Consider the following 21,526-nt stretch of genomic DNA (forward strand, 5'->3'; position numbering starts at 1 on the left):
TCGCACTTACCAACCTGGAAGCTCCGGCGTAGTCCTTTCACCTGCAAACATTCAAACATTATTCAAAATCTTTCAAACAAATTTTTCAAACACTAGAATGATGCCGATTCCTGATCCATGATATAAACTTGGGATCTCCGGCAAAGTCCTTCGACTATCATGGAAAGCAGACTTCCATCCAAGTCTTCTCAGACTTGATGGATTTCAACTCTTGCGCAGTGGGATTGTATGTTGCCTTTTTAGTTGCATAAAAGTCTTTAACCCCCTTCGCTTTCCCATTCAACATTTTCCCAAAAAATTTCTTTACACTTCCATTAAATGTTTTCTCGACATCAAATTCTTTTTCCTCAGTGTAAAACTGCTTCGAGATATCAACTTTTCCAATTTTCTTTTTAACTTCTTCAAATTTCAATGATGGAAACTCATCATCATTCACTGAAATTTTCTCCTCAACCTGTGGCTCTTCTGGCTTTGTGGAACCAGATTCATCGCCGACATTCACATCATTCTTTTTAATAACCCACACTTGGTTGTCTTTTCCTTTCTTTTCATACAAATTCTTCTTTGAACACTCACCAACCTCATAAGTTGAGTTTTCAAAAACTTTAAATTTTTCAGTTGGTTGTTCAACATCAACAACTTTTTCTTTTAGTTTCTGAGAAACTCCCTGTTTTGTTTTTGCATTCTTTGAACAATTCCATGCAATGTGACCAGCTTCATTGCACTTGTAACAGGTACGAGCCACTCTTTGATAAAACACTTCAGTTCCATTTCTCTTCTTTTCAGCAAGAAACTCCTGGTTCGACTGTCTCCAGAATGGTTTCTTCTGTTCCTCATCTGAGCTTCCACCTGACACAAATTCTGTTTTTGTTTTAGAATTTTTATCATTTTTATGGTTTTCTGGTGGAACAAAACCGAGACCTTTCTTTTTGTAGCTACGATTTTGATTTGGTTTCTTTTGAAAACCAGACCCGGAATTGTAACTTTTTTTCTTGTTTAACCGTTGTTGAACTCTGGAAGTATATTTTTTTGATTTTTCAAAATTTTTTAAAACTTTCAATTCAGGAATATTAATTTCTATTAGTTTGAAAGTTTTATTAATCAATTCTGTTTTAATACTCATTATTGGGAACTCTTTGTTGTAATATAATTTGTCAGAACCATTCAAAGTATAAACAACTTCGAATGTTTCATTATTCAAATTTGATTTTGATAACAAAAACTCTTTACTATAAGACCGTTTAACCGACGAATTTTCGCTGTTGACTGACGAATTTAACCCTCCAGACCCAGACTTTGACTCGGACTCCTCATCAGTATCCAACACCTGATCGACCACCTTTTTGATCAACTCAGACTCATGATCAGTATCGGACGAGGTAAACGTGACATCAATGTTATCTGGTAAAACGTCAGTTGTGTCGGTTTTAAGCTTTATATTGACTGCTTTTTCAAGTTGCTCCTCGTTTGGTTTTCTAGGAGAGTACCCTTCCCAAACTGGAGGCGGACACTTGTTATAGATAACAGTCGGTTTCTTACCACAATCTTTCTTTTCTTTTGGCTTCTCGTCTTGAAAAGCTTCCATTCCTGCAACAGTTGGGTAAATACGATCAATGAGATAATCAGAACTAGAATAGCTTTGCAGTAAACGTCTAATCCTCTCATTTTCGATCTTCTCGGTCTCCAACTCTTGCTTCCACTTGGCACTCTCTTCGATGTAAAAGTTGATGGCTTTCTGCTTTGACATCATGACTGCATTCATCATCGTCAGCGCTTGTTCTCTCTCTGAGTTTGTCTTTTGGAGGCCAGTTACTGTTTTGTTCAAGACATCATACGATTCTTTCACATAGTTGAGGTTAAACAGTAACTGCTCCTTCTTCTTCTCATATTCAGCAATGATGTCGTCTTTTGCTGCACAATCCTTGCAAGCTTCCAAACACTTCATACAAGGCTTGACGACTTCAACAATTTTTTCAACTTCAATTGTTTTCACAACTCCTATCACTTTTTCTTCTTCTTTTACCTTTAGTTCTTCTTTCACTTTCTCAGTTTCAACTATCTCTTCAGCAGCACTTTCAACATTTTCATTCTGAACAACTTCTTCAATCTTCACTTGTTGTTGTTCTTTAGTAGCTTGTTTCTCCTTCAGTTTCTCCATTCGATCTGCAAAATAGAAATGAAAACTTTCAGGGGAAAGATGAGATTTAGCAACATTAATATGTTTCTCATCCTCATCATCACTGCTACTATCAACTGGTGATTGATCAAACTGTACAGATTTTTCAGAATCAGTATCTGATAAACTGGAATCAGATGGTGTTTGATCAAATACAACTTCCTCTTCAGAACTAGCAACATTTTGAACACTCTTATCTGAACCCTCTGAAATTTCCCCAGATCTTTCTGAAAGTTCACCAACATTTTCTGAATTTTCATCAGACGTAACAGACTTTTCATCCTCACTAGTCACATTCACTCCAATAGACTTCATCCAGGTAGCAAACATGTTTGGCTCTCTGACAATCTTGGCGATGAAGGCTTTGAACTCTCCTTTTTCATCAACGAACATATCCCAGCAGAAGCCCTCAGGTAGTCTCTCATCATCTTGATCAACTATACAGGCTTTGCTGTCAGAAGATATGTATTTGTCCTAGCTGAAGTCCACTAAACATGCTCTCTTAGAATCTTCAATCTTCCTACCATGAGCCGTCTGTGAGTCTTGTGATTGACCAACCTGCTGATAAATGGCTTTCCGGTAGTAATCATCTTTTCCGAACGGATTCTGAGCACCGCTAGCTTCTCTGCCCTTGCACTCCCGTTCGAAATGTCCTTTCTCCCTGCAACGAAAACAAGTAACTTTAGATTTATCAAACCTAAAGTAGATACATGAGCATCAAGAAAGTCATTTCTCCCGGTGATTGTTTTGAACTTTTCAGCACGTCGAAGAACACTTGCAAGACACCATTTGATATCCATTAATTCCATTTCTTCGGCGTCTATTTGATCATAATCCTCTTTGGTGAGCATGGGATTTCCGATCCGACCAGCTACTAGACCCTCATAAGATAACAATACAGAACCAAGTAGAGCCATGTGGTCTTTAGCAGTGTCTTCTGAAAAGCTTTGGCCTTCTGGAAGATTTAGCGCGATGTTACACTGAATCACATATCCATTTCCAGTTTTCGTGCTTTGAGACTGAAAGCTTGTGTTTAATTCTTTAGGATTGACACTTGGATATGATGAAAATCCGCTGCTACTTTTGGTTGAATTCTGATCAGCTTTTTTTGTTGAATCTCCAGCACTGAAAGCAGTTTGGATTTTTGGACTTCTCTCAGATTCTGGAACCGGAACACCACCTTTGTAATACATCTTTACATCCTGTTGACCACTCGGATTACTCATCCTAGCAATCTTCTGCTGTTCTAGATCCTGACTTTCAATCTTTTCTATAAATTGAGATATAGTCAACCCATCATAAACACCAGTGTTTTTCAGAATCATCAAATATGTTCCCCACTCTTTCTGTGGTAACGCATCGGCTAACTTGTCTACCCACTCATCACGATCTTTTTCAATACTTAACATCGACATTGATCGTACAAGATGGCAGTATCTCTCAATAAGCTTCTTTGTGTCTTCACCCGGTAGACTGCTGAACAGATCAAACTCGTTCTTAAGCAATGCTTTCTTGCTCTTTATCATTTTCTCGCTTCCCTCAAATTTGACTTTAAGTGCATCCCAAATTGATTTTGCTGTTTTGTCGTGCTGTAGTAAGATAAAGATGTCTTCTTTGATCGCTTGCTGAAGCAGACTTATCATCATTTTCTCAGCTTTGTACATAGCCCGTTCCTGCTCCGTGAATTCCGACAAATTTTTGGTAGTCTGCAATTCTATTCGAGGCAACACATATTTCTTCAAGATACATTCCCACGATCTAAGATGGTTTGCCTGAACCCAGTTCTCGAATCTGTCTTTCCACCCGTAGTATTCTTTGATTCTCATCAATTTCGAGGGCTTTTGGGTGGTTCCCGTCTCGTTTTCTAAGTTCATGGCCTGAGCAATCGCAGCTGGAGTAGACGGTGTTGCAAACGCGTTGTAAAACTTGGTATCCATGATGATTTTTCACGTTTTTCAAAATCAGTGACAAATAAGCGAAACCAGGTAAGTTCACACAAGCGAAACTAAGGTTGTCTGAATAAGCGAAACAATGATTGATCACTGAAGCGAAACCTCTGAGTTCAAATAAGCGGAACTGCTAATGTTCTTAGAAGCGAAACTACTTATGTGCACTAGAAGCGAAACCTATAAGCGAAACTCCAAAAACTGTCCCTTGAAGCGGAACTTTGAAGCGGAACCCTTGATGATTTGACCGAATAAGCGGAACTATGATGCAGTTTGAAGCAGAACCTCTCAATTGATGTGACACAGAAGCGGAACTAGCTGTCCAAATAAGCGATACTACCAAGTGTCTCTTGAAGCGAAACCTAGTCCGAAGATCATTTTGTTCATTTTTAGGACGTATTTTGGTCCGAAACTTTCTAGGATTTTTTAATGTCCAGTAACACACAACCTGTGAAATTTTGAGCCAATTCTGACCGTCACAACTTTCTGAATTGAAAATAGAAGGTGTAGAAGTAGATAACAATGACAAAATCCAGCTAATTTCTGTAGAAAACCTCCTCCCAAGCTCTGATACCAATTGTAGGATCGTGTCTTGACCCGAACGAGTCGTTCAGAGGCGTTCTCCTATTTTTCAGGTGCGGAATAACAAGAAACTTAGGTAGAAATAGCTTGCACTTCACTTTAATCTACTGTTTTATTGATTTATCAACGTTTACAGCCCAAACATCACACCGACAACACCTCGGTATGGAATTTGACAAAGATGCAAATGATTTCGCTTCAGGGGTTTATATAGTGTTCAGGTTTCGCTTCAAGTGACATGTTCACATAAGCGAAACCTCATGTGAACACATAAGCGAAACCTCAAGCATATGTCCCTACAAGCGAAACCTCTTCCTAAAACACTTACATTCTTCAGTTTTCTCATAGAATGTGCCCTAATCTATACAATACAATGTTTGACTTGATCCAAGACGAAATCAACAGATGTAGTGCACTAACAAAATCTATTCCCGGAAACCTGCAAAACAAAAACTTGTGAGATAATACCAAAATCCCAAAAAAAATCAGGGATTTGAATATTTTTGAAATTTTCAGGAGATTCTCCGAGATCAACTCTTGTTCTTCGAAGAAAACTTGATTTCCAAAAGTACCAATTCTTTAATTTCCTTGAAGAACACTCAAAACGCAGCTGCAAAATTTTCCGAAACACTAAGATAAAACTTGAATCGAGCTAGAAGTTGGTCCTAAAGACTATGATACCACTTAAAAGTCCCGTTTTACCAGATCTAGCAATGATATCAAACAACCTATTGATTGTGTGGAATCCAATCAATAGGTGATTTTAGGAACAAAAACGAAGAACACACCGAAATCACTTTTAAACCTTACACACGATTCTATTATTATGACTAGCAAAACCGTCTAGTACAGGATGAACAATCTAAATAGCCTCTCTCTATCTCTCTCTCTCTCTCTAGAATTATGTAACTTGGAGGCCTTAAACCCTAATTTATGAGATAAAGTAGTTTAGATACCCTAGATAAACCAATGCCCAACATGGGCTCTGCATAGGTCTGTCTAGCCCACATGGCCTTAGGCATGACCCAAATCATCTATAAATGTCCAAATACTAATATGAACTAACCCTGTAAGCCCAATTTATAACCAAATTTAGAGGCACTAAACTTAGTTTTAGCATAACTTTTGGCGTGGGTATTTTTAGAACTTGATATTTTACAGGATGATCATGTGCGGTGAAAATAAGATCTCTGCCAAATTTGAGAATGTTTGGCATTTCTGAGAATATTTAGTGAATTTATTGGTATTTAATGTCGTTAATTCTGGAAAAATATCAGACATATTCAATAACTCATCAAATTTTGTAGAGAGACTTTTTATGGCATGATAATGATCCAAAAAAATTCGGGGTCTATTGGTTGATCTAGATATGATTTTAAAAATCGTGAATTATCGAATTTTCGGTAACTGAAAACCTTGTTTTAGAAATTCGGTTGAACCTGGAACTTTTACAGGGAACCTCTAGGAATATTGTGACACTTCGGTAAAAATTTTAGAATTTTCGGAATTCAGATGGTATCAATTGCCAATTTATCGGTTGAAGGGGCTTTCAGAATTGAATTATAAAATATAATAAATAGATTTAATAAAAAGAGGGTGTTTGTGATGAATGAGTAAAGATTGAAGACCGTCAGGAGACAAGACTCTGACAATATCTAAGGGGGAGTTAGTACACTTTATGTCTAATGTGTGTGTCTTTTGTATGTCTCATTATGTATAGGGAAACATGTTTGTTAAGTTAGGGACTGTTTGACAACTTCTGAATGGTTAAGTGCTGAACCACTAAGAGGTCTGAACCAATAAGTGCTAAACCATTAAGGGGTCTGAACCATTAAGAGGTAGTATGATGCTTAACCGTTTAGAGGCAAATGCCTGACCAATTCAGATTAGAGGTCTTAACCATTCAGACTTAGTATAATGCTTAACCATTCAGAGGCAAATGTCTGAACCATTCAGACATGTGCTCGCGAAACAAACAGTCTGAACCATTAAGTGTTGAACCAGTAAGAGGTCTGAACCATCAAGAGCCCCATTAAGAGGTAAACAAACAGCCCATTAGTTGAATATTAGATTTTGAAATGTAAGGAGTCATGCGCACGCATGACTAATGCCTATATATAAGGTGGTCCGTGCGCATGAGCTCATAACTTGGAATTCGTGGAGCTTGTAAGGAAATCTCATTTTACTGAAGTGCTGTCAAAATTTATACAACAACTTATATTTGATATCTGAACATTATACAACATTTGTAATTGAATTCCGCGTCTTTACAAATGCCATAGATATTGTTTGCACCGTTTTCACGTCTTATTGCGTCGAGTGTAGCAAAACCGTTCCTACAACGTATATTTAGGATAGAATGCGGACTTGATATATTACCCGTTATATGACAGTTATCTTTGGTTTGGTGCCATAAACCGCCAAACATAACCGTTTGTAACTGTCGGATGATATGTATATATACATTATGATTGTAACTGGATTGAATCACCATGATTTCGATTTCGACAGTACAGTTGTTTTGTTTTTATTCACATTTCAATTTCTCATTAGTATCACAAATTAGATTCCGTTGTGTTCTTTATATATATACATCAATTTTGAAAAATTCATCATACGGAAAGTTTAAAAATATATATAGTTTTAATTTGATAATATGTCGCTGCCCCGTTTATAATCCACCAATATACGATGAATTTTGTGACACCGGAAATCGGTTTTCTAGTAGTGCATATATACCAGTAACAAAATGTAATCGCAAGATACATATCCAGTACACAATCTTATCGTAAATGGCTATGGTCAAGTGTCTTTTTTTATAATAAGTTGATAACCCCTCTTATGGTTAAATTTCATAAAAAAGGTTACTAAACAAAACAATAGTGTTTAGCAATAAGTTGATAACCCCTCTTATGGTTAAATTCATAAAAAAGTTCATTAAACAAAACAATTTTGTTTAGCAATGGAAGAACGAATAAGTTGATAACACATTAATACTATTAATATTACTATTATCATTACAATTGTCATTATTATTTCATCTAACTAAAGAAGTCGTCGCTTGGTCAAGTACGCTTCTAATAGTTAGCTCCACACCCACAAATCCACTTTGAATCAAGAAACAAAGTGAGGAGCCATGGCTCAGTGGTGGTCCTTTAGGTGGCAGATAGTGGTGGTTGCCATCGTGTTAATGGTATTTCTCACAAATCCGGGGCGATCAGAGCCCCAAACACACTTGTTACTCCAGACTTGCAGCAGATTCAACGCAACCAACACCAAAATTTTCTTCAGCAATCTTAACGAGACATTTAGAGATGTCCGTAGAAAATTATCCAACAGCACCTACTTTACCACCTCAAATCTGACAACAAATTCGGAGCCGGTTTACGTGATGGCTCAGTGCAGGAATTATATGTCGACAAGTGACTGCCTTGGGTGTTTCGACTACGCAGCTAGTTCTATACGTGCCTGCACCACTTTCAACGGTGCTCGATCAGTACTTGATGGCTGTTTTCTCCGGTGAACATTCTTCCACTTTGTTTTGTTTTCTTTTCTAGCAAATGCGGAGTCTTAGTTTAGCGGTATAGATGTACTTGATGGCTGTTTTGTGAATTGTACCCTTAAGTTCTGTGTAGAAGTGTAGAACTAGGAGAATAATAATTTAGAGTAAACTACCAAAATGGTCCGTGAGGTTTGGTCACTTTTGCCACTTTAGTCCCAAACTCAAACCTTTTGAATCTGGGTCCTTCAATTTTGTTGCCATTTTCATCGAAAATAAAAATCTGTTCAGATTTTTCAGTTAACATCCAGTTTTTTTGTTTTTTTCCTCTCTTTTAATGAAGGGCAAAATGGTCAGATCTTTCTAATTTGTTAAAAGACCATTTTCCCCTTCATTAAAATGGAGGAAAAAGACAAAAAAGATGGATGTTAACTGAAAAATCTTACCAGATTTTTATTTTGGATGAAAATGGCAACAAAATTGAAACCACAGGGACCCAGATTCAAAAAGTTTGAGTTTTGAACAAAAGTGACAAAAGTGACCAAACCTCAGGGACCATTTTGGCAGTTTACTCAATAATTTATGATAAGAATAATCGATATAACATTCAATAACTGAGCCCTTTATTTATAGGGTAAAATATAACAATAATATATATATGTAGATATGGTTAACTGTCAAAGATAACCATCCTAAAATACAGTAAACATCATGCCTAACATAGTTATGTTGTTTTGTGCAGGTACGAGAATAGTTCTTTTTTCGATGAAACAACATTGATAGGCTATGAAGGCTTATGTGGTAATCGCACTTCGTCACGACAAAGCGCTTTTGAGACGGCTGTGAATGGATTATTGTCCAATCTTTCTATCGCGACACCAAAAATTAATGGTTTCTATGCTGCAGCCACAACACCAGTTAATGGTAGCAACACAACTACGGCTTATGCTATAGCGCAGTGTGCCGAGACGATTACACCCGATGGTTGCAGAAGTTGCATGCAGGTGGCCTATGCCAACATAAGGAGTTGTGCCACTAATTTTATCGATGGGTGGGCCGTTGATTCGGGGTGTTTTATGAGGTACTCAGCAACTGGATTTTTCAGAAATGACCAAACAACTGACATCGTGCCATTTCTAGTTGATGGTGAGACTTCTACATCCGTATGTCAGTTTTCATTTAGAATAGTGATTTTACATATATATAGGACTTACCGTATTGTTTCACAGAAAAAAGTTCAAGCCAAAAGGGAGCCATTATTGGAGGCGTTGTTGGAGGTGTAGGTGGTCTGATCTTGTTGTTAATAGCTGTACTTTTGTGGCACCGTCGATCAACAAGAACTACACCAGGACGTACGCATTATCAACTGCCAGTTAAATGAATTAAACTAGATCACTCAAATAGATTAATTGATTTTTCTTGGAAAAGAGGACGGTACCCTGGAAAAATCTATTAATAGAAAGAATAAAGAATACAAAATGAAGGCAATTAACCCACCCCGTGATGAGATTAGCTAATTTTATTTCCATCATACCAGATAGCTTATTTGGGGCAACTGAATTGCAAGGTCCAAAGTATTACAACTATAGTGACCTAAAGAAAGCCACAAGGGATTTTAGAGAAGAAAATAAGCTTGGAGAAGGAGGATTTGGAGATGTGTACAAGGTACTCAATACTCATCACTTGAATTCACTTTAAGTTTGTAAATGTTTATGGGTGTGTCTAAATACACCCCCCCTCTCTTGTGAGAGAAAACGTTGTAGGCCCCACATGTAAGTATGTGAGAGGAGGGGGTGTATCAGGTAAAAGGAGGGGGGTGTATGTAGTAGCTCCCTTGTTTATTTATGGTGTTGTGTCACGCGCCAATCAGGGTACTGTCAAGGATGGGAGCATTTTTGCAGTGAAGAAGCTAGCCATAGATTCCACTACCGCAAAGGATCACTTTGAGAGTGAAGTACGGGTTATTAGTAATATCCATCACCGGAATCTTATCCGCCTTCTTGGATGCTGTAGCAAAGGGCCGGAACTACTTCTAGTACTCGAGTACATGGCCAATGGAAGCCTTGAAAAATACCTATATGGTTAGTTGTGTCCTAATTCTATATCATATGTCAGAACCAAATCTATCATTATAGTAGTTTCGATCCATTTTCTTATTTTAGGTGAAAAAAGAGGGACCCTTAACTGGAAACAACGGTTTGATATCATTTTCGGCACAGCTAGAGGTCTGGCATATCTGCACGAGCAATATAATGAAACCATCATCCATAGAGATATCAAACCAAGCAACATTTTACTCGACAATGATTTTCAGCCTAAAATTGCGGATTTTGGATTGGCAAGGTTTATACCTGAGGATCAGACCCATATTAGCACTAGATTTGCAGGAACTTTGTAAGTGTTATCCTATTAGTGCGCGATTATACCTCCTTCGTATTTGTGGACAATTAGAGTAACAAATTCTCTAATTACTTATAGGGGTTACACAGCACCAGAATACGCAATCCACGGACAGTTGTCTGAGAAAGTTGACACCTACAGTTTTGGTATAGTGGTCCTTGAGATTGTTAGTGGAAGACGATGCACCTACATCCCCGATGAAGCAGCTGGTGAGCAGTACCTCCTTGAGCATGTAAGTTAGCATCAGTCACAACTTAAATACATCTATAATTTTATTTTGAGATAAACATGCAGTAAACCTCTTGAATTTGTGGGAACAGGCTTGGAATCTTTATGAAACTCGCATGCAATTGAAGTTGGTTGATGAGACATTAGACCCAACTAAGTATAAAGAAGAGGACATAAAGAAAGTTATAGAAATAGCACTAATGTGCACTCAGTCTCCAGTTTCGGTAAGGCCAACGATGTCCGAAGTGGTGAAGCTTCTAAGTGACCGATCACGGGTGCAAAATCCACCAAGTAGACGAAACGTCAATCTGAGTAATAAAATTAACTCCACGTCCATGAGTAACGCCGGCACCACTATCACTGAATTGTCAGGAAGGTAAATTGTTACCATCTATATCTCTGTGCTAAGATACAGGTTGAGTAAGGGAAATGTGTATGATATTCAAACATATGTAAAGTTTGATCTTGCAATAATGTTTCTTAAGATCTAAAGGTTTAAACTTAATAAATAGATTTAATGTTTCTTAAGACATTAGACTACAACTGACTTTCATAGATAAAAAGTCCACTGTCAGGCACATGAGTCTGTGATCATAGGCCTAAAAAAGTAAAACTAAATTCTTAGATTGATGATCCTCAGTATAACTGATGGTTCACCGACAACGGCCTACTGCGAGTTAATCAGAATTCAATTGGCTATACGTATCTCAAACGAGGTCGAGAATGTTTGAAGGTTTGGAGCATGTGGTCATCCATCCTTTACATGTCTTAGTGGCAACATGAACATCGTATATATTGCCATTGGTAGGCCTGTAAACGAGCCGAACGAACACGAACAAAGGCATATTCATATTCGTTCATTTAACTTTAAACGAACACGAACATGAACATATAATTGAACACATTCTTTGTTCATGTTCGTTATTTTAAAACCTAAACGATCAGGGATCGTAAATGACAATAAACGAACATAATTTATCGAACAATAAAAAACACAAATGAACATTATTTTAGTAACACAAATGAATATAATTTACCAAACATAAACGAATATAAAGTAAGTTTTAATAGAAATTAGTGATTAATTACGACAAATTACATTGGAAGACCCATTTATATTACTAGAAAACTCAATTACCAATTAAATATATTAAGTAGTTAAAAAGTTTTTTTTTTATGTTTAATATTTATATAAATATAACTACTTATGTATTTAAATTGAAATGAACATAAACGAACAAACATAAGCAAATGTAAATAAACCAACCCAGGAATATTTTCAAGGGGTGCGAATGAAGGTTTAACCAAATTTTTAAGAGATGCGATCGGGATTTTTCTCTATAAAATACACTATTTTTTTATTCAAGGGGTGCGTCCGCCCACCCAAACCTCTACCTAGGTCCGCTTTATGATAAACGGACGTTCACGAACAAAACATTTGTTCATGTTAAATGAATAAAAAAATGTGTTCATGTTCGTTCGTTTATTAAATAAACCGACTTCATGTTGAACAAGTTCATCAACGTTCAGCTCGTTTAAAGCCCCAGGCGTTGAAATGAGCGGTCTTGTAAATTTTAGTATAAGACTTTCCCAAATGGTATGCACGTCAACAAGTCTTGAAATATTATAGGGGCCTATGGATTCACTAATTTTTCGATGAAGTTTTCCGAGATGGATTTATGCAACATGATGATGTCTTTTTCGCAAGGGTTTGAAAAAGAAACAGTTTTACGACGGTTCAAGATATGGGACCTCAAAGGTTACAATTACTAATTATTGGTAAAAGAAAGTGATTGTATAAAACTAGAACAGTCTGTTAAAATTATTATATTTCTTCTCTTTGTTTCTTGAATTTAATTCTCCTTATTTTTTGTTTCATGTTTTTGGGCTATGTTTGGTTTTCTGCTCGAGCCCAAGATATGATCAAGTCTTTTGGAGCCCATGTCAAGGTGAAGCCCATATCTAGTCTCTTTCTAATGAAGTCGAAGAATTGGTCCAACCTGATCTTCTCCTTGGCGCTGCCTCTCTAGGGTTCTCTCCTCTCAGTCTTTGACAGCTGCGTACAGTGATTGCTAGTTGTCCCGCGCCTTCCTTTTTGGTGCTCGGTTTCTATATTTGTTTCCTGCTCTACAATACTATATAAGAAGGTTGTTGGTGGTGTTGAAGTGTATCTCAAATTCAGTCTACAAACACATATCAGTTCGTATTTTTATTTCATCTATTGGCTTAATTTTCAGCCTCTTCTTGTCAATCGTTGATTGCATTCTTGTACTGTACCTTTCTGATCAATAAATACCACTTTAATTTGTGATATGGTATCAGAGCCAAAGGGCTCTTGATCAGTTTTCTGGGCATTCCTCTGTTCTGTGAAACTTAGGGTTTATCGGTTAAAGCCTTGATTGATTGATTTTGAAAGTTGATTCGCTGCTGTCTTTTGTATCAGAGCCAAAGGGCACTTGATCAGATTTTTGTCCCGGAGGAGTTTCCCGAGGAGATACCGGTTTATATTGAGCTGAAGTCGGGAGTACCAGCGCCTGCTCAGCCGCAGCATCAACAGCCGCAACAACATCAACTCGATGATGATCTCCCACAACCACCGCCGTGGCCGCCCAAGTAGCTGCCACAATACCCACAGCACGTCTTCGACGACTTGCCTCCTGCTGCATGGGTGGTCGCTTGAGACTTTGATCGCCGCTTCTGACGTGCTGAGCGCAATTAGATATGGAGGGTTCAGACGCTGATGGACTTAGGGGGGGGGGGGATTGGGGGTGCTTCCACCGTCACCGTCACCACCACTAGAGGAGGACCACTAGCCTATGTTAGTTTAGTTTTTATTTTGTATTAGATATTCAGTTATACTTTTGTTTTGTATGTACAAAGTGATTATTCGTTTTTTTAGAATGTTTGTAATCTTTTCGATTTTTTTTACAACATATTGTATATTGTACGATGTTTTAATTAAAAAGGTTTGTGTAATTTAATAAAAATTGAAGTTTCTTTTATAAATTGTTAAAATAATATAGAACCAGGGTAACAATAAAATCGGTTAAAATTTATAAAACAATAACATAATAAGTCTAATCTACAACTTTTCAAACAAAAATGTACTACTTTTTAAATATATATTAAAAAAGCTAAAATCTACAACTTTTTTTTTAACAAAAACACAACCAAATACACCCAAATAAAAACACCACACCCCCTATATGTTGCGCTTTGGCCATAGCGCACTGACACCGTCAATCTCTGCTCGTTGACCTCGTACATATATGTTGGGCTTTGGCCAAAGTGTAGCATACCAAATAAAAACACCACACCCCCTATATGTTGCGCTTTGGCCATAGCGCTAGGGGTGTTCATCGGGTTTTTTTCTTCGGGTTTCATGTTTTTCGGGTCGGGTTGTTCGGGTTTTTCTCTGTGAAAAATTGACCCGATAACCAACCCATTTTAAAGTTCAGGTTAGTCGGGTTCGGGTTAGCTCGGGTCAGCTTATTCGGTTTTTTGGTTGGGGGGGGGGGATAGTGCACGGTCCTCCCAACCGCCGGAGTGATCTCACTCCGGGAGCCGCTACCCGACCAAGCTAGCTCCGCGGTGAATTCCCCATGCCAAGTTCTTACCCTAGGCGACATATGCCACTCCCAAGACTCGAACCCGGTACCTCTGGGAAGAGGTGGGTGTCGGTGGCCAACTGGGCTACCCCAGTTGGTTCGGTTTTTTGGTTTAGATGTAAAATGAAAATAAATATTTTTTTTTTTACAAAATAGAATCAAAATTCATATTGCTAGTTTAAAAATATAATCAAAGTTCAAATATTAGTTGAGAATATGATATTATAATATTTTAAACTCCCAAAACTTAGTGTTTTATCTGTTAAAGACTCCAAATCTAAGCACTTTTATAAGAAAAAAACAATAAATGGTCGGGTTTTTTTTCGGGTTTCGCGTTTCGGGTTTTTCGGGTCGGGTTGTTCGGGTTTTTGTCAGGAAAAAGTGACCCGATAACCGAACCATTCAAAGTTCGGGTTGGTCGGGTTTGGGTTTCTCGGGTTCGGGTTACTCGGTTATTCGCTAATTCGGGTTCGGATGGCTTTGAATTCGAGTCGGTTTCGGGTTTTGGATAAAAATGAACACCCCTACATAGCGCAACATATAGGTATGGCCGACAGACAAAGACTAACACCGTCAATCTCTGCTCGTTGACCTCGTAAAACCCTATCAGATGACCACACCATTGTAATCACTATTTATTTCCATATTCTTATTAATAGATATAGGTATAAATATGGATGCATAGTTACACTTATGCCATTTGACTTTGTTCCCTTTAAGTAGCAAAATAAAGTGAGCATCATATTTCATATATGTTAAATAAAAATAAAAAACATTACCATTTCATTGATATACTAATCCCTTTCTCAATGTCATCTAGTTGCTCATCAGATTTTTTGTGCAGTTGCTCTCTAATTCCTTTGGAATTTGGGAATCATTACAGTACCTTTATAATTCTATGAAGAAACGGTTTGAATCCTCCAATCCTGATCAATGAAATCAGGTCTTGTTAGCTCTTTTTCCACAAATGATGGATCATTTTGAAGCATCAAAACAACTTCAGACATGGTCGGTCTTTTTGAAACCGGTGATTGGGTGCACAACAAAGCAATCTCGATGATATTCACAACATGTTCTTCTTTGTATTGATTCATATCTATTGTCTCGTCCACTAGCTTCATAAGGTTGTTAGTTTCATACAACTTCCACGTCTGTCATCATTTGGAAAAAAAAAAAAACTATTTAAGAGTTCAAAAATAATTCTTCAAAAACGAGAAAGGTAACATCAGGGTAGATAATAAACTCATATATGATGTACCCAGATAAATATCCCCCACCATACACGTAGTGGCGGAGCTTGAGATTTCCGACCGGGGGGTCGAATTGCGTATATACCCAAAATTTCTATAAAACGGGGGTCGAAAACGTATATACCCAAAAATTTCTATACGAAAAATACATACTCTCCACTACTGAGCGAAAAGTTTTGCTCTTACGTAAAGAGAAGATATTAATAAATAGGAAATGTGTAAAATTTTGCTCTTACATATTCCAGGAGGCAAGCAATTGATGATGTATCAAAGTTCCTATAAGTACACTTTCGACCGCTAATGATTTCAAGGATCACAATACCAAAGCTGAAAGTGTCAACCTTATCCGATAAATGGCCATAAAGTACATATTCCGGCGCTGTATAGCCCCTAGTATTGTGATATACAGTAATAATTAACAAAAGAATGTCATTAGATGCAACATGAAAAATGAAGGGTGCATGTTTGGTAAATCAAACTTACAATGTCCCAGCGAACTTGGTGGTAATATGACTTTTATCATCGGGTTGAAACCTTGCCAATCCAAAATCTGCAATCTTGGGTTGAAAATCATCATCAAGGAGAATGTTGCTTGATTTTATATCCCTATGAACGATCTTCACATGGAATTCTTTATGTAGATGAGAGAGACCCCGAGCTATCCCTATGATGATGTTATATCGTGTTTGCCAATTCAGGGAACCCTTGTTTGCTCCTATGATAAATATATGAAGTATACCAAAAGTTAGCAAATTAAGATTTTCTTGAAAACCCATATTATATTGTTAAAAAGAAACTTACCCCATAGGAATTTGTCAAGGCTTCCATTTGGCATATATTCGAGGACAAGAAGTAGCTTGGATCCTTCACTGGACCATCCAAGGAGACCTAGAAGATTTCGATGATGAATTTGACTTATAAGTAAGATTTCATTTTCGAATTGTACTTTTGCTCCACCATATCCAAGTTTCAGGTTCTTAACTGCCACAACTTTCTTATCATCAAGAATTGCCTATTAAACCATCATAAGACTTATTCAGTTTCCAAAGAAGTAGAATCTAACTAGCTTTTCATCCAGAATTACAAAGAATCATCCCTAGTAATTTCTGTTATTACATTCAAATATTTTATTACCTTGAATACCTCACCAAAACCGCCTTTCCCTATAATATTCTCTTCACTGAAATTATTGGTAGCCAACTCGAGATGTTTGTAGTTGTAGTAAATTGCCCCATTTAAATCTTGTGCGCCTAAAGTCACAATTGTGTCAGCACAATACATACATTCTATAGTCAGTAATCTTATGTTTACCTTGTTGGCCTCTACTTGTCTTGTTCCATCTGCTGCGATACCATAATAAGAAAAATGTGAGTACAAGCAACAAGAAGCTTGCAGCTCCAACAACTACCCCAATTATGCTTCTTGTCTTGCTTGAGTGTCCTTTAAAACACAAACATGCATAATATTAATAACTATTGAACGGTAAAACATCATTTGTAGAAGATTAGTGGTCTCACCATCCCAAAGGAGAGATGCAATATCAGTTTTTTGGTTTTGTCTAAAAAATGGAGTCCTGCCATACCTCATGAAGCATCTGTTGGTCATTGTGAAACCAGAGGTACTAGGAAGACAGACCTGTAGAAATCTTGATTTCAACTGTAAGCATTCTAAACAAGAACTCTGGCTTACATTTAGATTACATTGGGCAATGGCATACACAGTTTCATTATCAACAACTATTTTCCTAGTAGAAGCTGCATAATATTTTTTTGTTCTTGGTGCTGCAATTTGAAGATCTAACAATAACTTTTCTGCTGCTTTTCGGAACTCTCTTGGTTGATGCGCAGTCTTGTTGTTGCAAAGTGAATATACCACAGTATTAGCCTGAGTGTAGAAGTTATAGTTCTCATACCTGTATCAAAAACAACTCTGATTTCGCTTGTAATGGAATGCTATAATCCTCTTTTGTTCTTCTAGACCTTTGCTAGTTTGCATTTTTAATGAATATCTATTGTTCGAAACGTTAGCTCCTACTTAAAATACTTGATTTCCAGGTAACCTTGCTAGTTTGCATTCCTGCCCCACAAGGTGTTTTTTTTTTTTTTTTTTTTTTTTTAATTCTGGTGGATTTGGGGTGCGCTGCTTTTAACTTCTTTAGCTACAACATTGATTTTTAATATACTGTAGCTGTATTGTATTTATCTGATTATGTCATTTGTCAGTTAATTGGTCCAGGGGGGAAATAGGCAAGAAGCATCTAACTTCAAATAAAACGAGTATAATTTGGGCTATGAATGGAGTTACAATTGTTGAAAGTTTAAACTAAACTTAGGGATCCAACGTGTCATTGTCGTAAGCTATGTTTTAGGGATCACAGTTGTATAACGTAATTAGTAGGGTCCTAAATGTAACTAGGTACATTAAGGTATCAAATTTGTTTACCAAGTGTTCGTTGTTTGGAGGCCTCAGTTCGTATGTATATATACGTGTCTGTGTTATGTAATCAATGTTGTTGAATATGGCATAAGAGAGATTTAAGCTTTGTGACAATCTGTGATCTTTGTTCAATTGATTTCCTTGAATAACTAGCGGGTTGAAAGGTCTCGACGAGCCGGATCATGTGGCAAGACTTTTTCTAGCCCATCTGCCAGGTCCGGGCTCCATTGATTGGGACTCGGATTTCATAACTTTCTCTAATTTTAGCTATTTTCAATTATTTCCTTCCTCTTAAAAAAACACACTGATTGCATTAATTTACACATTTATTTATGATCTTGACTTCAATAACTATCAGACATTTTGTAATCTCGAAAATTTAGCAATCCCTATTATTAAATGAGTAGGTTACAATATATAGGGATTACGAGTAACCCTAGAAACCTAACCGAGCCCGTGGGCCCATAGTCTAATACTCCCCCGCAGTCGTAGCAGATGGAACTAAAAGCTTAGACTGAAAACAAAAAACAATAATAATCCCTAAAAAACTGTCTTCGATTTCAGTCAAAATTCCATAATCTTGCAATCTTCAATCCATAATCTTCGATACACGGTTTTGAATGATCTCGTAATCCAATAAGAGGCAACCAATACGGCAGTGCAACGGCGGCTGGTAGCGGTGCGGCGGCGGATCGTAATCCTGCAGGTGGCGCGGCTAAGACCGTAATCTAATGAGCGGTGGCGGCACAGCGGCAAGGGGCGGCTTGATGGAGATGCGAAATCAACAGGATGAGCCGTAGCATCATCTGTGTGGTAGAGACCGTAAGAAGACCGATGAATCTAGAATCGAAGACGAAGCTTTATTTGAACACAACTGAAAAAAAAAAAAACGGAAACGGAAAACCAACAAAGACCGGACAGGGCGGCAGTGGCGGCACGCCGCCCTGTCTAGGGGTTTTCTCAAGTGGTGACGGCTAGGGTTTGTATATTTGGGTGTGGCGCGGCGGAAACTATATAGAGCATAGGCAGGCTCTGATACCACGTAAGATTCTGAAAAGACTGAATGAATATTATTGAATGAGTAGGTTACAATATATAGGGATTACGAGTAACCCTAGAAACCTAACCGAGCCCGTGGGCCCATAGTCTAATACCTACAAAAAGGACCCCTCATATAATGTTTATGTTTTATTTCAAATTTGATCAAGGAATTCTAGCAGCCAAACTAACTCCATCTATAACCTAGTTAAGAAGATATATCATATATGAAATAAATATGTGCACCTGACACCGCAGTCGCTGTAAATAGCATGAGCACCAGAGTCATAACCACATGCTTTCAGCTGATTAACAGCATAGTCAAAACAACCCAGACAATCTGGAACCGAAAGATATCCCATGCACCAAGCAAGGCCCCACACCGACGCACTATTGGACAAAGTGTCTGCGGCGGCTTGGACACTGGTGGTTAACTGCCCACGAAGTCTGGAAAGGGTGGTGTTTAGATTGCTGAAGAAATACAGCGGGTTCCCAACCTTGAATAGACTGCATCTATATGCGATCAGGGTGCTATTTCTTTCAGTCGGCTGTGATGTCACTTGTTCCGTCATGATTATGAAAACCACCACCACCACCACTAGCAGGCTGATCCACAACCGGACATTCACTTGTTTCATTATCTTTTTCTCTTTCTAATTTTGGTATATTTGGTTTTTCGTTTATGTTCAGTGACAATAAGAAAGAAATTTCATAATACAAAGTCAAAGTCAAAGTCAATAAGAGAAAATTTATTAGTTTGGCATTGTTCCATTCAATGGTTTATACAATTACACGTTTCCTAAAAGTCGTATCCTATACTTGCAAAATCTAACATTATGCCAAATTTTACAAGAGACAACTATTTTGACCATTTTTTTTAAATTTTCTTATAGAAAAGTCAGCCGGCAGGTAATAACAAATAAAAAGAAAACATGATCAACTAGAAAACAAGATCATTAGTATTGGTAATTCCACGGAAAGAAACATTAGAATAAGAAATTTCTAGCAAATGTTATTCGATTGAGATCGGTTTTAATACCACCAACCGTTGTCCGCAACAAAAACCACTCATCGTTACCACAATAAAAACAAATATAAAAAAAACTGAGCCAAAATCAACTAGAAAAATGGTTGGAGATGTCAACTAACAAAGTATATATGATGGACACTCATGGAGCCATGGAGAATCCGGTCGCAGTAATTTCACTCTTTTCCTATGCAGCCCCCGACTCCACCATCAACAGCCTAACTTCATTGGAAGACCTACGCTTTTTAACAGCCGGGGTAGGGTTTTGGTTGGTGATGGTCGTGATGACAGTGGTGGTGGACAATGGAGGACTCAGAAAATTTTTTTCTGCTGGTGGGGAAAATCTTTAGGGATTTTAGACCCTAGCTACATAATATTTTTTTTCCGGTTCGTAGTGCGTGGAATCATGTAAAAAACAAAGAAAATCAAACTAAAATCATATAATCATCAAAAGTATGTTAAACAGTGGCGAATCTAGACAAAATATTAAGGGGTAACGTTTAAATTTTTTTAGCATACTTTGATACAATGTAAAAAAATAATTTTAGGTTGGTTCTCTAAAGCTAAGTATTAAAAAAATCGGTTTAGGTAATCTAATAAAGTTTTTGATAAAAATAAAAAAATAAGCACAAGAAAAAATTACACTGTTTGTCCTTGTGGTTTCTGTTAAATTTTAATGTCGGGTACTAATAGTTTTTTGTTGCAGCATCAGGTATTAATGTTCTAGTTTGTCACAATGTTGAGTGCTAAAGCCAAACTTTGTAACAATGTTGAGTATAAATGCTAAACCTTATTAATTTTTTTTTAAGTCTTACTAAAATTACTAAAATGACCTTTAATAATTAAAGTTTTAGTCATTTTGTAAAACTTAGAAACTGAAGGGACTATACATGTTAAATAACCATACTTGTTAAATCGACCAAACAGAATGCCCGCCTTTCAGGGGGTCTTCTCCGGTAAAGTCACCGGATTCCGGCCATATCGGATCCGTAAAATTTGTTCGTTTAACTCGTTTTTTTTTCATTAGTATGTATCTCCATCATAATCAAAATTAACAACTCGTTTCTGTCACGTATAAACTGCAAATTATGTTTATCCGCTAACCCGTTTAACTCTGAAATTCCCATCATCCTCTCGATCCACTATATCTTCAATTCGAGTATAAATATACGGCTCTTGACCCAATGCGACCTCATTCCCACGCAATTTCACAGCCAATTTCTTCTACAACGGATTGGAGCCGCATCGGCATACCAGACTCTGACGATGCAATTATTGTACATACCATCGCAGACTGGTACGGATATTACATGCTATTTATTTGTTTTATTATACA

The 21,526-nt window shown here is 37.3% G+C and overlaps 2 protein-coding genes and 1 long non-coding RNA gene across 4 annotated transcripts; 2 read left to right on the forward strand and 1 right to left on the reverse strand.

Annotated features, from left to right (window-relative positions):
* Nucleotides 1–7,742: 7,742 nt before the first annotated feature.
* Nucleotides 7,743–11,359, forward strand: LOC110868174 (cold-responsive protein kinase 1). Of its 2 annotated transcripts, XM_022117280.2 has the most exons (8): nucleotides 7,745–8,223; nucleotides 8,946–9,349; nucleotides 9,433–9,555; nucleotides 9,741–9,868; nucleotides 10,074–10,284; nucleotides 10,366–10,597; nucleotides 10,682–10,835; nucleotides 10,924–11,359. In XM_022117280.2, the coding sequence occupies exons 1-8, from the start codon at nucleotides 7,841–7,843 to the stop codon at nucleotides 11,209–11,211; spliced, it is 1,923 nt and encodes a 640-aa protein (XP_021972972.1). In that variant the 5' UTR covers nucleotides 7,745–7,840; the 3' UTR covers nucleotides 11,212–11,359. The 2 variants fall into 2 exon arrangements, with proteins under 2 accessions (XP_035831070.1, XP_021972972.1); XM_035975177.1 differs by lacking the exon at nucleotides 9,433–9,555 and having other exon boundaries at nucleotides 7,743–8,223.
* Nucleotides 11,360–12,688: 1,329 nt separating this feature from the next.
* LOC110868173 lies at nucleotides 12,689–13,729 on the forward strand. Its single transcript, XR_002552272.2, has 2 exons — nucleotides 12,689–13,030; nucleotides 13,275–13,729. It is a non-coding gene; the product is annotated as an uncharacterized LOC110868173 (long non-coding RNA).
* Nucleotides 13,730–15,159: 1,430 nt separating this feature from the next.
* LOC110868171 (putative receptor-like protein kinase At4g00960) lies at nucleotides 15,160–19,828 on the reverse strand. The gene is made up of 8 exons (XM_022117279.2): nucleotides 19,410–19,828; nucleotides 17,207–17,601; nucleotides 17,001–17,129; nucleotides 16,824–16,939; nucleotides 16,491–16,701; nucleotides 16,173–16,404; nucleotides 15,926–16,079; nucleotides 15,160–15,590 (listed from the first exon to the last, which is right to left on the reverse strand). Exons 1-8 carry the CDS (start codon nucleotides 19,799–19,801, stop codon nucleotides 15,336–15,338), a joined length of 1,884 nt encoding a protein of 627 aa, XP_021972971.1. The 5' UTR covers nucleotides 19,802–19,828; the 3' UTR covers nucleotides 15,160–15,335.
* Nucleotides 19,829–21,526: the final 1,698 nt, after the last annotated feature.

The sequence above is a fragment of the Helianthus annuus genome, chromosome 7, assembly GCF_002127325.2.
Source record: "Helianthus annuus cultivar XRQ/B chromosome 7, HanXRQr2.0-SUNRISE, whole genome shotgun sequence".
In the NCBI taxonomy this organism is placed as follows: Eukaryota; Viridiplantae; Streptophyta; class Magnoliopsida; order Asterales; family Asteraceae; genus Helianthus; species Helianthus annuus.